Source organism: Ahaetulla prasina, chromosome 17 (assembly GCF_028640845.1).
Source record: "Ahaetulla prasina isolate Xishuangbanna chromosome 17, ASM2864084v1, whole genome shotgun sequence".
In the NCBI taxonomy this organism is placed as follows: Eukaryota; Metazoa; Chordata; class Lepidosauria; order Squamata; family Colubridae; genus Ahaetulla; species Ahaetulla prasina.
The window spans coordinates 1,396,066-1,416,189 of record NC_080555.1 but is presented as its reverse complement, the minus strand read 5'-3'; the positions used below and the strand labels follow the sequence as shown (position 1 = coordinate 1,416,189).

The 20,124-nt window shown below is 46.4% G+C and overlaps 1 protein-coding gene across 5 annotated transcripts in view; it reads left to right on the top strand.

The window, feature by feature from the left end:
• The first annotated feature begins 631 nt into the window (after positions 1 to 631).
• The window catches only part of RORC (RAR related orphan receptor C), a 43,181-nt gene continuing 23,688 nt past the window's right edge, over positions 632 to 20,124 (top strand). Inside the window, exons 1-3 of one of the 5 annotated variants that reach the window (XM_058159790.1) lie at positions 2,249 to 2,294; positions 11,033 to 11,108; positions 14,750 to 14,779. In XM_058159790.1, coding sequence (XP_058015773.1) covers positions 14,761 to 14,779 — 19 coding nt within the window. In that variant the 5' untranslated portion in view covers positions 2,249 to 2,294; positions 11,033 to 11,108; positions 14,750 to 14,760. Of the gene's footprint in view, positions 1,049 to 2,135; positions 2,295 to 11,018; positions 11,122 to 14,749; positions 14,780 to 20,124 lie in introns of those variants that run through there. The other 4 variants (XM_058159788.1, XM_058159786.1, XM_058159789.1 and 1 more) reach the window with 4 other exon arrangements.

The window sequence follows — 20,124 nt, the reverse complement described above, 5'->3', positions numbered from 1 at the left end:
GTCTCTGCCCCCTTTCGCACACACACACCCGTACACGCTGCAGGCCTTCTCTCGGACGTGTCAAAGACCCCAGAAACATTTTTGCAAACACACACACACACGTGTGCCACGCCTTCCGTCCTACCGGGGCAGCGTGCAAGGCACACAAGTGGAGTCTTTTTCTTCTTCTTTGCACGCTCTTGACCTCTCCCCATTTATTTTACACCCACAAAATCCCAGCTTTTTTTGGGATCTCGGCGTGGAAGGGACTCGGGAGATTTTTTTTGCACGCCTTTTTTCTTTCTCCCCCCCCCCTTTTTTTTCTTTTTTTTTGCACGCGCACGGTTCTTCCTCCTCTCCGGCCGGGCGTGCAAGGCACCCGAGCGGGAGTTCTTTTGCACACCTTCTAAGCTCTCCCTTTCTTTTACACGCCCGCGCGCGGACGGGTCCTTCCTTCTCTCTCCCAGCTGGGCGTGCAAGGGCTTTTGCACGCGGGAGCCCACGTGCGGGGGGAGGGAGGGAGGGGGCGGGCGGCTCACGCGGCCTCGGCGTGGCGGGCGGAGGGAGGGGGCGGCCAAGGGAGGGGAGGGGAGGGCGGCTGGCCCCGATCCAGCGGCGCCGAGTTGTGTAACGCGGCTGGGCGGTTGCTGCAGCCTCGGCTAATCGAGCGCTGTCGGAGGGAGCCCGGGGAGGGGAGGGGGGGGGAGAAGAAGAGGCTGCACCGGTGCCATGACTGCCTGGCAGGCCGGGGGCGCAGCCTCAGAGGCTTCTGCCCCGCCGCTTTCCCCCGCGGGACCCCCGTGGACCTCTCCGCCTTTCGCGGCTCCGCGTTCGTAGCGCGATTATTTGCAATATTAGGAGTCCCTTTGCAGCCCGTCCCGTCGGGAACCTGCCCTTCTAAGCAGCTCCATTGCCAGGCAGGAGTTCGTCGGGTAAAGCCCGACCTTGGCCAGGTCTCCAAGGCTCACCTGGGGAATTTCTCCTGGCTCCCCCGCCGCCGCCGCGCCTGCAGACCGAGAAGGACCAGCCGGGTAAAGGAAGGCGGGCGCGGAAGGTAGGCATGCCACAGGTAAGGCTTCAGTTCAGGTGCGGGGCGGAACTTTTCGGGGCTCTTTGCGAGAGAAAAGGCAGCTTCGCCGGGTGCATAGCCTCCCCTTTGCCCTCCGGGAGACGCCAGCTTCACCGGTTGGTTGAATGGTTAGTTCAAAGAGGGGAGGGGGTCCGTCTAGGGTGGGGAAATCTCCCCTGTCTGGCTGCACAACAAAGCCCATCGTCCCAGGCCAGCGAAATAGGGTCCGGCGGGTAAGGAAGGTAGAGTGTGGGGCCCCCACCTGGAGCCGAGCTTCACCGGTTGAATGATTAGTTCAAAGAGGGGAGGGGTCTTTGAATCTCCCCTATCTGGCAGCACGACAACCCCCATCATCCCTGGCCAGCGTAATAGAGTCGTGTTAGGGTTAGGTGGACGGAGCGTGGAGCCGAGCTTCACTGGTTGAATGACCAGCTCAAGGAGGGGAGGGGTCCCTAGGGTGGGGAAATCTCCCCTATGTGGCAGGACCACAAAGCCCATCATCCCTGGCCAGCGGAATAGGGTCCAGCCGGCGGGTGAGGCAGAGCGTGGGGCCCCGATGTGGAGCCGAGCTTCACTGGTTGAATGACCAGCTCAAGGAGGGGAGGGGTCCCTAGGGTGGGGAAATCTCCCCTATGTGGCAGGACCACAAAGCCCATCATCCCTGGCCAGCGGAATAGGGTCCAGCCGGCGGGTGAGGCAGAGCGTGGGGCCCCGATGTGGAGCCGAGCTTCACCGGTTGAATGACCAGCTCAAGGGGGGGGGGGGTCCCTAGGGGGGGGAAATCTCCCCTATGTGGCAGGACCACAAAGCCCATCATCCCTGGCCAGCGGAATAGGGTCCAGCCGGCGGGTGAGGCAGAGCGTGGGGCCCCGATGTGGAGCCGAGCTTCACTGGTTGAATGACCAGCTCAAGGAGGGGAGGGGTCTCTAGGGTGGGGAAACCTCCCCTATGTGGCTGCACCACAAAGCCCATCATCCCTGGCCAGCGGAATAGCGTCGGGCGGGTGGAGAGAGCGTGGAGCCGAGCTTTACCGGTTGAATTACCGGGGGAGGGCGGGACGGGGACGGGCCAGCTCGGTGCGACCCCTGCCGGCTGCGCGGGGCTCCGCAAGCCGGAGCTTCGAGCCACCACTGGTTCTGCCTGCAGCCGCCGAAGCGCGTCCCCGCCCCGGCCCGGGACCCCCTGATGGAGGCCGGCGACCCCCGCGGACCCGGAGCGGCCAAGCGCGGCCGGGCCGCCCCGCGAGGTAAGTGGGGAGGCGCCCCTTCCTCTCCCCCGCCGTCCCAAAGGAGGTCTGGCTGCGCCGCATGGACCGTGGAGTCCTGCGCACCTGGGAGGCAGGCAGGGAGCGCTTTCCGGGAGGATTCGCGACTCCCCCTCTAATCTTGGGGTCCCCTTCACCCTCTCCCCCCTGTCCGGTCTGGGGGGGGGCTCTTTTCTGCTTTTATTAAGGGGAGGGGGGCTTTTAAAAAACTTTCTGCCTTCTTCGGTGAAGAATGGAGTTTCTCTTTGGGTCCCCAGACTTTTTTTCTCGCTCAGTCCACGCTTGGAGAATTGGGGGGGGGTCTCTGAGGCTCCCTCCCCCGCCCCATGGGGGGTGCCCCATTTGCAGGAGGAGGAGCAGAGGATAGCAAAGGGTATTTCCCTCCCCTTCCCCTTTTCACATCCACAGAGCAGCTTCCTTAAGCTTCTGCTTCTGGCTAGGCTGGGCCACCAATTCCCATCGTCCCCAGCCTGTTGGGTGAGGATTCTGGGAGTCGGGCAGGGACGACACACGACCACTTGGATACACCTCAGAAACCTTCCCTTCTAAAGCCTTTTCCCACTTAAGGCAGGACTACCACTCCCATGTGGCTGGACGGGGATCCTCTCCCTCTGCTCTGGCAAGGGGAATCCCCAAAACCCTCCCCCTCTGCAATCAACTTCTGCTTGATTCCTCCCCCCTCCCCCCTTTTTTTGGGGGGTGCCCCATCTTAGCAAGCTTGCTTTCCCCTCCAGGATTCTAGTCCTCATGAAGGAGCCGAGCTCTCTCTCTCTCTCTCTCTCTCTCTGGAGATTGTTGACAAACCCGTCTCCAGCTGCCCAGAACTTCAATTAAGTAATTTGCAGCACTTTGGAGCCCTGGTTTTTGTGGGAGGGAGAAAGAGGAGATAGAGAAAGAGGGAAGCAAAGAGAGAGAGAGAAGAATGAAGAGAGGAGAGAATGAAGAGAAAAAAGAAAGAAGTGAAGAGAAAGGGAGAGAAAGAGGGAAGCAAAGAGAGAGAGAGAAGAATGAAGAGAGGAGAGAATGAAGAGAAAAAAGAAAGAAGTGAAGAGAAAGGGAGAGAAAGAGGCAGAGAAAGAGAGAAGGAAAGAGAGAGACAGAGAAGAGTGAAAGGAGAGAGAAAGTGAAGAGAAAGAAGAAGAGAAAGGGAAAGAGGAGAGAGAGAGAGAGTGAAGAGAGAGACAGAAAAAGAGAGACAGAAAAAGAAAATTGAAGAGAGAGAGGGAGAAAGAAAGAGAGAAGAGCGAAGCGAGAGAATGAGAGAGAGAGAGATGGTATCTGGCTTTGAGGCAGAGAAATATGTGAGATTGCAAACTGCGCCCTGCCAGTTTCTGGTTTCGCTGCTGGGCGCCCACGGCCTCTTTCCCTAATCACCCCTTTTGCCCTTCGACCTCCAGTGCAGCCCCTCTTGGAAAAGGAGTGGGGGGGCAGAGAGGGGAGACCTCCTGCTGCCTGATTTTCTAAAAAAAAATATAATAATAAAGTGATTTTCTAAGAAATGAGCTTTGCATTTCTTTTTGACTTCCTTGCAAAGGCTGAGCTCCAAAAAACTGGGTACATTTATTTGGCTAACAGTAACAAGAGTTGGAAGGGACCTTGGAGGTCATCTAGTCCAACCCCCTGCTCACGCAGCTTTTGGGGGTGTGTGGGGTGTTTCAGGTGAAACAAAGCAAAAGTAATATTTTTAATTTGTGTGTTTGTGTGTGTGTGCGTACCACACATAGAGCATCACAATGCTATTTCTTCAACCCTGCCCCCCACCCACCTCACAAAAAAAACAACTGCAGGTCATGGACTTAATCAATATTGGGGATGAGTGGATTATTTGGGGGGGAGGGATTTTCACCTGGAACTTCATGCCCCCCCATCTTTTCTGACGTTACGGTTGTGGTTCCTGCTTCCCTTCTGGTCGCATGGAGGACCTGCTGAGAGAGGGGAAACCGGGCCCCCCTTCTCCTAAATCTCCCTCCATGAGGACTAGAAACAGTAGAAGATGCGCTTCCCCCTCTGCGTCACAGAACTGCCCTTTTGGGGAAAGTGGGAGGTTTCAAACTCAAGGGAGATAAGTCCGTCTTCTCTCACTGACCCTGGGGAGGAGGCAGCCATCTTGCGTGTGTCCCCCCCACACACACACACTTATATTTCTATTTTTGCAAACAGTTTGATCTCCAGGTCGCCAGCTTTCCCTGACAAATAGATACTTTGGGTGGTTGTTGTGGTTTTTAACCACGCGGGGCCTGAGCGAAGTGCTTAAGAGGTTTGGGGTAGATTGCACTGAGCTAGGGGAGCTCTCTCTGGCACTCGCCCTTTCGCCACTTGGAGCTGAAGCTTCCCGTGCAAAGGGGCTGGGTTGAGAGCTAGAAATCTGGGGAAATAATTATTATTATTATTATTATTATTATTATTATTATTATTATTATTATTATTATTATTATTATTATTCACAAAATGACATTATACACAGCAAACAAGATAACTATGCTGGATTTGGTATTATTATTATTATTGTTATCATCTTCATCATTATTCTTTTATTCATTAAACATGAAACTCAGTCACCTGAATATTTAAAAATGTATCACAAATACCATTGACTGGTGCTGATGGTTGATACGGGTTGCTGCCAGCATCCTAGGTATCAACCAAGTACCTTCTTAAGATGTACGATGTTCCGAGTAGCCCAGTTTTTTGCAGTTCCACTGGTGTTATTGCAGGAAGCTGGAATTTGCTGATGTATCTTATAAAATTCTTGGACATGGTACCAAGTGCCCTGATGACGATGGGTATCACTGTGACATTTTCATCCATAGCTGTGTAGTTTCAATGGCCAGGTCGCGATATTTCGTGATTTTTTCCAGTTCTTTTTCTTCGACTCTGGCATCTCCTGGTACCGCGATGTCAATAAATTGAACGCTTCGGTTTTCGACAGCTGTGATATCTGGTGTGTTGTGTTCCAAGTGACGATCTGTCTGTATTCAAAAGTCCCACAAGATCTTCACCGTCTCATTTTCGGTAACTTTTTCCACTTTGTGTTCCCGGGACTTTTTGGATACAGGCAAGTCGTATTTATGTAAAAAAAGAAAATGAGAAGGTCATTAATCCATGACCCGTGGATTAATTTAGAAACTCGGTCGTGTCTAGCTTTGTAATCAGTTTGTGCAATTTTGCTGCATTCACATATTAAATGTGAAACAGTTTCGACTTTGTTGTTGCAAAGTCGGCAGTTTGGATGATCGGTGGATTTTTGTATCTTTGCTTTCATGGCCTTAGTTTGTAGTGCTTGTTCTTGAGCAGCAAATATTAAACCTTCCGTTTCTTTTTTTTTTTAATTGAAAAAGTTTTTAAAAACAAACATTTTTCCCCCTTTTCCCCCCCTCCCCCCTCAAAGCCCCCTCCCCCCTCCCTTCACCCCCCTTTCCGTTTCTTTCTTGAATTATTATTATTATTATTATTATTATTATTATTATTATTATTATTATTTTGATTTAATCATCAATTTGATTCACAGTCTGGGACTGGTAAAAATTGAACATTTCAAGCCCTAATTAAGGACTGAAGATGATGGTAATGATGATTAGAATTGCATTAGGGAGATTCGGGGCCCTGCTCTGTGTTGAAAGCTAAAAACCTGGAGAAAATATATTTTTTTTAATTATTATTATTATTTCAAAAATGTTCAATAATTTTTGAATGTTCTGTTGACTGAATTTCATGTTTAATGAATAAAGAATAATAATAACGACAACAACAACGACAATAATAATAATAATAATAATAATAATAATAATAATAATAATAATAATAATAATAATAATAATAATAATAATAATATATTATGATGATGCATAATATAAGAATTGCATGGGGAGATTCGGGTCCCTGCAGGCAGTTCAGAAACATTTTTAAAAAGGAAACATTTGTGCTACTTGTTTAATGTTATGAGAAAACTCTTTCTTTTATCCTGCAAGGAGCTGGAGAAAATAAAATAAACCTGTTTCTTTTCCCCAGCTCTATAGAATGCTATTCACAACCCTGCGAGGTAGGCTTTAAGCTAACTATTTGAACCCAGGGATATCTGAGAGGGCTTCAGATCTGGTTGAAACCAGGGTAGCTCCATCCTTCTTGAACTTAGCAACCAAGATGGCTTTTTTTTTTTTTACAACCTAGTCGCCTTATTGACTCATTCCTCTATTTGTTTCCTCGGCCTGGAAACTGACCGGACACAGGTCAGTTTTCCCGGATCCTTCCAAAGCACTTCCAAAGGCGAGCACAAATTGCCAAATAAACTTTCGTTTATTTATCCTTTTTTTTCTGGTTAGGCAACCAAGGCGACTAAGTAAGTCCTGGCTTAGAAATTGCCGAGAACTGTCTTTGATCCGGTCTGTTTCTCCAGCCCTAAGAAGGAATCCGAAGCTGATCTAGTCAGTTTCACTGCCTCTCCTTCCTCTGGCCCTGCCTGGGAGTTTCCTTTCTTTTGAAAGCTTGATCCGTTGGGAAGCCACGCGGAGTGGCTGGCTGGCGAAATCTCACCCTTCCTTCCAGAAGCTTCTCAGCGTCGCAGTTTTATTTCTTGCAGATGTGAATTGCATCCCAATGACGGGAAGGAGTCATGAATACAGATAGTCCTCGACTTACGACCGTAGTTGAGCCCCAGATTTCTGTTGCTGAGTGAGAATATCCATCAAGTGGAATTTTGCGTCGTTTTATGACCTTCCTCACCACCGTTGTTAAGCGAATCCCCACTGTTGTTAAGTCAGTCACATGGTTGTTAAGCGAACCTGGCTTGGCTTGTCGGACGGTCGCAAAAGGGGATCATGGGACCCCTCCCGAGACGTTACGACCGTCATAAATATGAGTCAGTTGCTCAGAGCATCCGAATTTTGATCACCTGACCCTGGGGATGCCATGATGGTCATAAGTGTGAAAAACTCTTTTTTTAGTGCCTTCGTAACTTTGAATGGTCACTAAATGTACCGTCATAAGTGGAAGATTCCCTGTATCCTTTGGGGTACCGGAAAGAGGCGAAAAAAATTGGGCACTGGGTGGCCTGGGGGGGTCTCCCAAGCTCGGTCCAGGAATTTGCAAAGAGAGACAAGGAGAGAGGCTGAGGACTAGCTCCTTGATTGGCCTGGCAATTATTATTTTTTTCCCCAAAAAAATTTTTTTTGTGGAGGGGGGAGCTTCTCCGGGCTCCGAGTTCAAGGAGAAGGCAGCTGAGGGGGCGGATGGAGTCGGAGAGGGGTGTCACCGGGAGGGTGAGGATGGGGCTTAGCTGAGCGTTTCTTGGAAGGGAAACTGTCCCAGAATCCCCTCTGTTCCGGCAGGGCCAATAAAGGAAGGCCGGGGAGGAGCTATGCAAATCGGGTCCCGATTCCAGGCAGAGGGGTTGATTCCCGAGTGATCGCTGAGTGGTCTCCTTTCCATCTTGGACGCTGGACAAGCCTTTGCTTCCAATCAGGAGCCCTTTCGATGTCTTGAGACAACAGTGCCCATCATTCCCCGGATCACTGGAGGAATGGGGAAGGGAGGGCCCCGTGGCGGGACAGCTACCCCGGCGGTGGCCGGTTCTGGGTGCGAGCGAGATTGGGGAGCGTTGGTGAGGCACCCTGTGTGATTTGGGCGTTTGTGTCTCGCACGTCGGGCACCCACGTGGTTACATAATCTCTCTGGGTGTGTGTGCGGAGTTGTGAGCCAGCTCGGGCGGGGCCTAGAGTGAGTGGGCGTTTGTGTATGGTGGCATGTGTCTTGACGTGACGCCTGGGTCTGATCCAGGGTTTGAACCAGGCCTGGCATCGCTTAAGACTCGCCTGGGTAGGTAGCGTGCCGTTCTCCGAACCGTCCGGCTCAAACCCCAACCGCATTCTCCCCTTTCCCGTCTCTGGTCCTCTCGATAACCCTGCAAGGTAGGACAGCCCAGGGAGGAATTAGATGCCAATTAGAGGCTTCCTTGGTTGCTTCCTGAGCAACCCAGGGGCTACCCGGTTTGTGTGACGGGCTGCCCACATCTTCTGCCGAGCTGGTTGAACGGCCTGGGCCGAATCAGCTAAGAACTGGGCACGAATCAGCTAAGAACTGATCAGTGGTGGCTTTGGGTCTTTGGAACTCCTTGCCACTAGATGTCCGCGCTTAGAAGAGCTCTTGTAGAAGGCTGGCTTTGAATTGAGCCAGTTGGTCTAGAATAGAATAGAATAGAATAGAATTTTTATTGGCCAAGTGTGATTGGACACACAAGGAATTTGTCTTGGTGCATATGCTCTCAGTGTACATAAAAGAAAAGATACGTTCATCAAGGTCTAGATGTCCTCTCCAATCATGGGGTCTCCAAACTTGGCCACCGTGGACTCCATCTCCCAGAATTCCCTCAGCCTTGCAAAAGCATTCAAGGAAACTGGAATAGCTTCTCCAATAGGCCACCATTGGCTGGCTGGCTGTGATGTCACGGAAGGATTCAACCAATCAGGGGAGCGGGTTAGCAGAGTGTCCAGAACAGGCAGAAATCCAGTATGACTTAAATAAAATAAAATTAAATTAAATAAGGGATATTACTTTTTGGGGGGGTTATCTCTCTCTGTTTTTCTGCCCCATCAGTAAATCTCCTATTTTTCTGAAAAAAAAGCAAAAAAAAAATAATAATCCCAAAAATCTCTCTGCACCCCCCCAGGAAACCCACCAACCTTCTCAATCCAGTTTGACTCTGGTTTGAAAACCAGGTCCGGAACCTGGGGGAAAAGTTTCTGGAAAGTGGTTTGGAGCACCGGATTTAACCGTGGCTTGGAGGAACGGGGTCGGCACGCTCGGTGTTTTCTCAGGGTGGCCTGGCACTCTGTCCATGGGCAGAGGCATCCCGGCTGAGCATCGGATGTGCAAAATGCTCCAAATTTGGAGCAGGTGCTCCGAATCACAGATGGGAAATCCTGCTTTTCTTTTCTTTTTCTTTTCTTTTTTTTTTCTTTTTTTGCATTTTTCAAATTCGCCACCCCATGTCAGAGCCCCCAAAACCCCTTTTAAAAGAGCCAGGATCCCATACATCTATATATGTTCTTTCTTCCTCCCTTCCACTTCCTCTCCTGCTGTTCGTTCGTTCGTTCGTTCTTTCTTTCTTTCTTTCTCTCTCTCTCTCTCTCTCTCTCTCTTTCTTTCTCTTTTCCTTTCTCTCCCTCTCTTTCTCTCTCTTTCTCTCTCTCTCTTTCCCTTTCTCTCCTCTCTGTCGCTTTCTCTCTTTCTCCTTTCTCTCTCTCTCTCTCTCCCTCTCCCTTTCCCGTCTCTGGTCCTCTCGATAACCCTGCAAGGTAGGACAGCCCAGGGAGGAATTAGATGCCAATTAGAGGCTTCCTTGGTTGCTTCCTGAGCAACCCAGGGGCTACCCGGTTTGTGTGACGGGCTGCCCACATCTTCTGCCGAGCTGGTTGAACGGCCTGGGGCACGAATCAGCTAAGAACTGATCAGTGGTGGCTTTGGGTCTTTGGAACTCCTTGCCACTAGATGTCCGCGCTTAGAAGAGCTCTTGTAGACGGCTGGCTTTGAATTGAGCCGGTTGGTCTAGAATAGAATAGAATAGAATAGAATTTTTATTGGCCAAGTGTGATTGGACACACAAGGAATTTGTCTTGGTGCATATGCTCTCAGTGTACATAAAAGAAAAGATACGTTCATCAAGGTCTAGATGTCCTCTCCAATCATGGGGTCTCCAAACTTGGCCACCGTGGACTTCATCTCCCAGAATTCCCTCAGCCTTGCGAAAGCGTTCAAGGAAACTGGAATAGCTTCTCCCAATAGGCCACCATTGGCTGGCTGGCTGTGATGTCACGGAAGGATTCAACCAATCAGGGGAGCGGGTTAGCAGAGTGTCCAGAACAGGCAGAAATCCAGTATGACTTAAATAAAATAAAATTAAATTAAATAAGGGATATTACTTTTTGGGGGGGTTATCTCTCTCTGTTTTTCTGCCCCATCAGTAAATCTCCTATTTTTCTGGAAAAAAAAGCAAAAAAAATAATAATCCCAAAAATCTCTCTGCACCCCCCCAGGAAACCCACCAACCTTCTCAATCCAGTTTGACTCTGGTTTGAAAACCAGGTCCGGAACCTGGGGGAAAAGTTTCTGGAAAGTGGTTTGGAGCACCGGATTTAACCGTGGCTTGGAGGAACGGGGTCGGCACGCTCGGTGTTTTCTCAGGGTGGCCTGGCACTCTGTCCATGGGCAGAGGCATCCCGGCTGAGCATCGGATGTGCAAAATGCTCCAAATTTGGAGCAGGTGCTCCGAATCACAGATGGGAAATCCTGCTTTTCTTTTCTTTTTCTTTTATTTTTTTTTCTTTTTTTGCATTTTTCAAATTCGCCACCCCATGTCAGAGCCCCCAAAACCCCTTTTAAAAGAGCCAGGATCCCATACATCTATATATGTTCTTTCTTCCTCCCTTCCACTTCCTCTCCTGCTGTTCGTTCGTTCGTTCGTTCTTTCTTTCTTTCTTTCTCTCTCTCTCTCTCTCTCTCTCTCTCTCTTTCTTTCTCTTTTCCTTTCTCTCCCTCTCTTTCTCTCTCTTTCTCCTTTTCTCTCTCTCTTTCTCTCTCTTTCCCTTTCTCTCCCTCTCTGTCGCTTTCTCTCTTTCTCCCTTTCTCTCTCTCTCTCTTTCCCTCTCCCTTTCCCTTTCCCTCTCTCTCTCTTTCTCTCTTTCTTTCTCTTTCCCTTTCTCTCCCTCTCTCAGTTTTGACTTTTACAGCCTGGAGAAGCAGAGAAGCTTTGCAGCTGGCTGGCGTTGGCTCCGCGCCCCGGGACTGGCTGCCTGCCAGGACCTGGTAAGGGAGTTATGTAAGTGCCGAGTTCAAACGAGGACGGGCTGACGGCAGCTCAGCCGGCCACAAGCCGATTTCCCCAGCAAAACTCTTTTAAGGAGAAGATTTGGGGTGGGGGAGGTAGAAGGACGAGCGAGGGGCGAGGAGCAATGCCACCCTCGGTGTTTTTTCAGCAACGTTTTTTCCTTCTGCCTTTGCCAACTCTTAGGAGGCCTTGTGGGGGGGGGTTGAAAAGGGGTCCCCAAGAATTAACTTTGCTCCTTCTCTTTGCCCCCCCTCCTTGCCTCTTTCCACACCCACCTACCCACCCACCAGATATAGATATATAGATAGATATATAGATATAGATATCGTGACCTGGCAAACGCCATATATATACTGGTTTCTTGCAACGAGCAAGCCAAGCCTGCAGGGTGAGGTTGGGTGCCTTCTGCCTGCAACCAGTATTACTGTTCCCATTGTCTTTTCCCCAGCTGTGCTCTCTCTTTGGATCTGAAAGTGGGGGAGGGGTGTATGGAGGAACTTCCTAAAGACCACCCACCCCATTGGCCAGGAGGAGGAGGCACCCCTAGTTGTCAAATGGCCTTTAAAAAAAAGTTTTTTTTAAAGTTTGCAAGGAGCTAGTTTGATTGCTGAGGATGGGGTGAATTGCTTGGTTTGTTTTCTTTTTCCTTCCTTCCTTCCTTCCTTTCTTTCTTCCTTCCACCCTCCCTCCCTCCCTCCCTCCTTCCTTCCTTTCTTCCTTTCCTCCCCCTTCCTCTCTTTCACTTTTCTTTTCTTCCTCCTCCCCTTCCTTTCACATATTAAATGTGAAACAGTTTTGACGTTGTTGTTGCAAAGTCGGCAGTTTGGATTGTCGGTGGATTTTTGTATCTTTGCTTTCGTGGCCTTAGTTTGTAGTGCTTGTTCTTGAGCAGCGAGTATTAAACCTTCCGTTTCTTTCTCGATGGTTCCCATCTTAAGCCATGCCAATCACATCCTCCTCATCATCATTATTTGGGGGAATAAGCACAAAGATAAGAAACATTCCCGCTCCGAACTGTTTAGTCACAGACAAAGCTACCTGAAGGGTTTGCTTCTAGGTAACCATGATGCAAGTTCATTTTTATTTTTTATTTTTTTGGTTCCAAAAGAAATTAATCCTTTCTTAGCTACGTTTTCTCCTTTGTTTAACTGGCCTTTTCCTCATTTCTCCCTGACGTGTGGATGAAGTGAGGTTGTGTTTTCGTATTTTGCCTTTTCTTAGGAACAAAAAACCCCCCAAAACTAGCTTTTATTATAATCCAAATACTGAACAAACAAAAAAAAAACTTTTTTTCATTTCATGTTTATATTTCTTGCCACTTTTGCTGAGTTGGCTGCTGCGTTTGGATCCGGCGTTCACTACTTCTGGCTCGGCCGTGCCGATACTTGCATGTTGTGTTTTTGATCGGTGAAATTGCCTGTTTTGAGGGTTTTAAAAAAAGAAGAAGAAGAAATTCAGAGACAAAAAGGGGAGAGTTTTGTTTGTGAGTTCCTTCTGCCCTCCCTTTTCTCTCTCTCTTTCTCTCTTAAATTTCAGCATACACTGTTTTGGCAATCTTTTCATCTGTTCACGAAAGCCGCAAACTCAGATGTGTTGATTTATATCAAGGAAGATCAACAATATAAATTCTGCAGCAGTCACCTATCACTTTTGATATTTGCTTGCAAAAAAAACAACAACAACCGAAAAAGCAAAACTCTGGGCTCATGAGGACTAGTAGCCTTGTTTTCTGGTTAAATAGGAAGGCCTGACCCTTCTTGGTTGTCTGATTCCTGCAGTGCAGTGGCAGATATGCGGAATATTCCAGGCGCACTTTGGAATAACCCAGGAGAGGTGATTCAGCGAAGCACCGAAATAGAGAGAGAGAAAAAAATAAGATTTGTTGCATTTTAGGCGTTTCGTCGACTGTTCGGTTAGTTCCTAAAAGTTTGCAGGGGCGAAGAAGTGGCTTGGACGTTTGTTTTATTTTTTTTTTAACGTGCACAAAGAAAGATAAACACACAAACACCCTTTGGAGTGCGCCCACAAAAGTTTGCGTTTTTTAAAAACCGCTCTTCTCGGGGTTGCAGAATTCGAACTCCTGTCGATTAGAGAAAGTGTGAAGAGGCAGTGAGATTTCTCCTCACTTTAAAACGGGGAGGGGGAGGGCTGGTTATTGCAGGGCCCATATTGCACCCCCTCCTCCTCCCCAGGGGAACCCAACCCCAACCAAGCTAGCTGCGATCAAAAGCGACCCCCCTTGTGGCCAAAAATTAACGGCGTCCCCCTCCCCTTCTCCCACGGCTCTTCTGGGCTGGGGAGGGGCTGATGCTGCTCCTTCGAAGCCCTTCCCTCCCTTCTCGTGTCCTTCCTGCTTCTCCTCCTCCCCTCTTCCCATTCTTATTCTCATTCTCCTGTCCTCCCCACAAAGCCCTACTCCCTTCTAGCACGGATGATGTTCCCTAGTTGGGTCATGAAAGGTCTGCGAGAAAAGCACCAAGGAACCCACGGTTGTCCTCTTCCTTTTCCTCCTCTTCCTTTTCTTCCGTTCCTTTTCTTCCTCATCTTCTCTTCTTCCTCCTCTTCCCTGCAAACTCCACACTCTTCTAGGACTGATAATGTTACCTAATTGGGCAATTAAATGTCTGCAAGAAAACCACCAAGCTCAAAGAGCACCAAGTATGATGATGATGATGATTCTCCTCCTCTTCTTCTTCTTCTTCTCCTCCTCTTCTTCTTCTTCTCCTCCTCCTACTCTTCTCCTCCTCCTTCTCATCCTTCTCCTTCTCCTTCTTCTAATTCTTCTCCTTCTTCTAATTCTTCTTCTTCTCCTCCTCCTCCTCTTCTCCTTCTCCTTCTCATCCTTCTCCTTCTCCTTCTTCTAATTCTTCTCCTCCTCCTCCTCTTCTCCTTCTCCTTCTCATCTTTCTCCTTCTCCTTCTTCTAATTCTTCTCCTTCTTCTAATTCTTCTTCTCCTCCTTCTCCTCTTCTTCTCCTCCTTCTCATCCTTCTCCTTCTCCTTCTTCTAATTCTTCTCCTTCTTCTAATTCTTCTTCTTCTCCTCCTTCTCCTCTTCTCCTCCTCCTTCTCATCCTTCTCCTTCTCCTTCTTCTAATTCTTCTCCTTCTTCTAATTCTTCTTCTTCTCCTCCTTCTCCTCTTCTCCTCCTCCTTCTCTTCTTCTCCTCCTCCTTCTCATCCTTCTCCTTCTCCTTCTTCTAATTCTTCTCCTTCTTCTAATTCTTCTTCTTCTCCTCTTCCTCCTCCTCTTCTCCTTCTCCTTCTCCTTCTTCTAATTCTCCTCCTCCTCCTTTTCTTCTTCTCCTTCTCCTCCTCCTCCCTTCTCCTTCTTCTAATTCTCCTCCTCCTCCTCTTCTCCTTCTCCTTTCTACTCCTCCAAGCCCATGGTGCTTTGCCTCCCCATTGCATCAGGTGGACCATTGGCTAACCTCCCGTGGCTGGTGGCTCCTTGTGGGGAAAACCTTCCATGACGTCGTCGCAACATCTTAGCCAACAGCCGGGCAGGGAGGGATGTGGGCGAGAGGCAGCGATCCCAAGATCGATGCTTTGGGAAGGGCAGTTTCAAAGCTGGCATCTCCGTGGCCCCTTGGTTTCAACTCTCCCTTCTTCTTCCTTTCAGGAGCTGCGGCCATGAAGAAGACACACACCTGTGAGTACCAATGGCTGGGGGGGGGGAGGCGGGGGGGTCTTCTGGGTTTCACTGAGTGGGGGGATGTGGACGGTGGGAACGGGCTCTCTGCTCGATTCGCAGTTTGCAAAGTTTTCAAGAAAAGATCAGACAGCCATTTGGCCAGGAATGCTGTAAAGACTCCTGCCTTGGGCAGGTGAGTGGGGTTGGACTACATGACCTTCAAGGTCCCTTCCAGCCCTAGGACTCTATGATTCTATGACCCCCATCATTGTATTTATTTATTACATTTGTTTGCTATCATTATCACTCGCTCTATCATTCTGTGGTTTCATTTGTTACATTTCTTATCGTTATCAATTCTATTATTCTATCATTGTATTTATTCCTTACATTTGTTTTCAATCATTACCACTCGATTATTCTATCCTTCTGTCATTTTATTTATTTCTTAAATTCGTTGTCATCACTCTGTTATTGTATCATTTTGTGATTTTGTTGTTTTATTTATTTAAGTTTGTTATTATTCTATCATTTTCGTATTTTTTTCGTATTTATTTTCATATTTTTAAATAAATTTTTATTTATTTCGTATTTTTAAATAAATACGAAAAATAAAAATAAAAATAAATAAATAAATAAATAAATCATTTTATCATTCTGACATTTTGTTTATTTCTTAATTTGTTAGTATTATTTTATTATTCTGTCATTTTATCATTTGGTTGTTTTCTTTATTTCTTAAATTTGTTTTCCTGGTCGTTCTATATTATTCTATCATTTGGTCATTTTATCTATTTCTTAAATTTGTTATTATTATTCTATCATTTTATCATTCTGTCATTTTATTTCTTACGTTTGTTATTATTATTTTTATTATTCTATGATTTTACCAGTCTGTCATTTTGTGTATTTCTTAAATCTGTTATTCTGATTCTATCATTCGGTTGTTTTCTTTATTTCTTAAATTTATTGTCATTCTGTTATTCTATCATTTTGTCATTCTGTCATTTTATTTGTTTCTTAAATTTGTTATCATTATCATACTGTTATTCTCGCATCCTCTCTATACCCTTCTACAATTCTATTGTACAATCCTTTGACAAGCTTGTCTTTTCCTGTCATTTCGATCAGTGGCAAAATGAGATTTTTCTGCAGCTCTTTTTGACGTGCGCAAACCAAACTCCACACCCAGAGACCCACAAACACACTTTTCTGTGTGTGCAGAAAGAGTTTCTTTTTATTTTTTTAAAATTTAATTCTGCTCTTTGGGATTTGCAAAAGGGCAAAGGGAAAGTCCTCACTGCCAATTGCAGAACTGTTTAATGTTGGTTAGGATTAGATTTTGAGTTATAAAGGAAAAACTTCTCGGTTGTGTTTGAAAATGAGCACTTACGCTGTTGTAAAACTTTGATCAGGGGCAAAACCAGGATTTTTGGGGAGCCCAAAGGGGTCTGGCTAGGTCTAACCATGGTTAGTGTTTGATCTTGGTTTCCTGCAATCCAGAAACAACCCTAATATTAAGTAGAAAGAGAGGCAGCTGAGGGGAGGGGTTCCGGGGGTGGGATTATTTTGAGCTGGGGCTAAAATGTCTGGGGAGTGGGACTGGGGGAGGGGTCTTCCCCATTTGCATTGGGGGTAGCAGAGAAACCCCTTTTTGATGGCCAAAAGCTCTTCTGGAACAAGCAAACTTTTGTCAAATTTCTTTTTGCCAATTTTTACGCCCCTAGTTTCTAACCCTAAAATTCAGGGATCTATCCCGAATCGATGGAGGCTAATGGCGAAGCTTGTTTGTGACTTTTCTGGAGAGATCTGATTTAGGTCTGATCCTGAGGGATCGAAGGAGGCTGCCGTTGCTAAACTCGGTTAGTCTCAAACCCTGATTCGGCAGGATTTTGAGCCGGGCATTATTGGAAATCCAGGCTGCGTTTGAGAGACCCTGGTTGTGTCAGACCTCTAACCAGTTTTCGGGAAAGGCAAATTAGCCACTTTTGCACTGCGCTTCGAAGCTCGATCTCTGTTCAATCGTGGTTATTCTTTGGCTTGGCAAGTTGGAAACACGGCATTGGGGTCCCGTGGCCCCTTTGCAAGGGTGACGCCAACTCCTGGTCAGGCGCAAAAAAAAAAAAAAGGCAAGAATTCCCAAAGCTATCACCGTCTTGCTTTTCCCCTGTGGGCCACTGCAGGTAGACTGCTCCGGGTTTGGGAGGGTCAACGGGGCCGCCTTTGAAAACTATTTGTCTTCCCGGCTTTTAAGCATCTATTTGTTCGTCCTCACCCTGAAACCAAGAAGTGAAGCTGAAGAAAACAATGCCTTTTTTAAAATTATGTTATTTTTGTCAGTCCCCAAATCTGGGTGGTTTTTTATTTGTTTTTTTTTTTTCAGAAATTTTGGGGCTTTTGGGCGTGGGAGGTGGGCACACCTTGGCTTCCTCTCTGCGGGGTGCCTGGCACAGTTTTCTTGTGTGGTGCAACCCCATCCTGTGTGCCCGATCAGCATCATGGGTTTTTGCATCTTTTGCTGGCGTGTTCAGTACCATGTGGCCCCAAAAACACCCAAACCTGGGGGGAAGGGGCTGTCCTGGAAATTGATGTTTTCCTTTTTACGTCAATGCTACGGGGCTGCGGTGACCCCCAAAAACGCAGACCGGCGAGTTTTGCCCATGTATAGTCGCCTCTCTTAGAAAAGCGGACGAGATCTTAAATTGGGATTATCCCACGCCATTCCCTGCCCAGATGGAAAAATCACAGAGAAGTCCTTTTGGGCTTTTTACAGTCCCTTTTTTTAAAAAATTAGAATAATAACGGGGAATTAACCGACTCATTGGAAATTGTCCCGTTCGCTCACTTGCCTTCCTTAAAAACCATCCCAAAAGTCTCAGTGAGTGGAGGATTTAATATTTTTTTTAACTTGTTCATTTATTAAATTCCCACATCGCCCATCTCACCTAAGCGACATGAATTCAGATAAACAGGGGGCATTTTTAAAAAATAATAATAATCCCGCTTTTAGGGTTATTTAAAATAATAATAATCCCACTTTTGGGGTTATTTAAAATAATAATAATCCCACTTTTGGGGTTATTTAACAATAATAATAATGCCACTTTAGGCTTATTTAAAATAATGATAATAATAATACCACTTCTAGGGTTATTTAGTATAGTAATGATACCACTTCTAGGGTTATTTAAAATAATAATAATCCCACTTTTAGGGTTATTTAAAGTAATAATAATAATCCCACTTTTAGAGTTGAAAAGAGATGGAATTTTTCATCGGATAAAACGAACGGAGGAGGCCTTAATTATTACCGATAATTTATAATCAGTTAAATAATGAAAAGGACTTTGGGCGGGGGGGAAACCTTAGGTTTAACAAAGTTTTTGAGTAGATGCCCCAACACTCTTGATTTAGTGTATAATTATTAAGGCCTCATTGCTTTGTTTGTTTTTTAATCTGTCTTGAAAGATGCTGAAAAGCCAATTTATCTATAAACAGTCCAGAGTCAACTCTGTGAGTGAGATTGGCAGTATCTTAAATTCGATAAACAAAAGTAAATTAAAACTGACTATATAGAATATACATATACAAATGTTAGGTTTGTGTTATTTTATCCATTAGTATTAATATAAGAATGAATGTAAGAAATGAATATGGTGGTGAGTTTAATTGTTAAGACACAAAGAATTTTATACCCAGATGACACACTCTTTAATGTAAGATGGAATGTTTGTATTAAAAGAAAATTTTAAAAAAAATATTTTTTTTCCCCAAGATCCTAATCAGCCAAAGACAGGTCGCTCAAATCAGTGAGCCAATCTGTATTCCGTCAAGGAGAGAGAGAGAGAGAGAGAGAGAGAGAGAGAGAGAGAGAGAAACCAAAAAATAAAAAAAAACAACCTTTCTTCAGCCTAAATCTTGAAAGATTTGCTGGTGGAGCCCCTGTCTCTTTTCTCTCCAAGTAGGAACCCCCCCCCCCAAAAAAAATCCCTCTTGCCTTTTTTTTGCTAACGGAAACTTGGTCCTTTTTTGTGGTCGTTCTGTTTCTCGTTCTTTTTTCGTCTTTGCGGTTTTGAAACTTTCCAGCCCGCTGCCGTCGGTTTCTCCCTTCTTTTTCCCCACCCCCAAAATACAGACGGGGCTTCCGATTGGCCCTCGGGAATGACAGCGTTGAGGTGAGTACATCACCTGGAGGCTCGCTTGTTCCCAGGCTGCCTTTTCCGATACGAGAAAGAGTTGTAGAAAATTGGACCGGCGTTCGCCAACCGGCCTCCGAGGTTTGATCTTAGCATCTGGCGTCCCCAGGTGCTGAACAGGTGTGGCAGAATCAAAGCGCCAGGCTCTCTGAAGCTGCCCCACAACCCAGTGGCGTCATGCGAGGTACCAGCGGCATTGGGGATGGGATGTTGGAGCGGGCAGCTGCTGCTTGGTGCCTGGGGTGCAGAAGTTCGCAAACTTGTTCAGACCTTGAAACATAAAAAGAAAAAAGAAAGAAAAGTTTCTTCAAACTTCTTGAAACTTTTTAAAAAGAAGTTTCTTCAAACTGCGTGAAACTTTAAAAAAAAAGAAAAGTTTCTTCAAATTTCTTGAAACTTTAAAAAGGAAAAATTTCTTCAAGCTTCTTGAAGCTTTTTAAAAAGAAAAGTTTCTTCAAAGTTCTCGAAACTTTAAAAAAAGAAAAGTTTCATCAAACTTCTTGAAGCTTTTTAAAAAGAAAAGTTTCTTCAACGTTCTCAAAACTAAAAAACGAAAAGTTTCATCAAACTTCTTGAAGCTTTTTAAAAAGAAAAGTTTCTTCAAACTTCTTGAAACTTAAAGTTAAAAACAACCAGAAAAGTTTCTGCAAACTTCTCTTCTAGGGGCACAACTCCCGTGGGAGAAAATTGGTCGTGTGGAAACAAGCTTTTCCCCTTTCTTTAACCATCCTCTTGCAAGAATCCCAGAAAATTCTCGCAGAATCTCAGCTTGGTGGTGGGATAGGAAACCAGGTTTATTGTGGCATCCTTTTTTCTACGCTGCCGGGTCTCGAAGAAACAGACTCCGATCTCATCTGGGATTGTGTCTGTTGGTGTGTGGGATGCGCTTGTCTCACTGCAGTAGAGATGAATGTTACGGTTCTTCATTTCTCTGGTGGTTGCGTTTTGCTGGGCTTGTTCACTTGTTTCAGAAACGCTGAATGCCTCTTTGGGTGTCTCCTGAAAATCAGATGAAACTATTCAGGAGATAAGGGGAGATGAGAGAAGATAAACCCGGCAAGCAGAGGTTTAATTTTGCAATGTCGAGAGAAACTCTTCGAAATTCTGGGCCTGTTAGCATCATTGTAAATTGGAAGGAGGAGAATCGGGGGGGAGTCATAGAAGGAG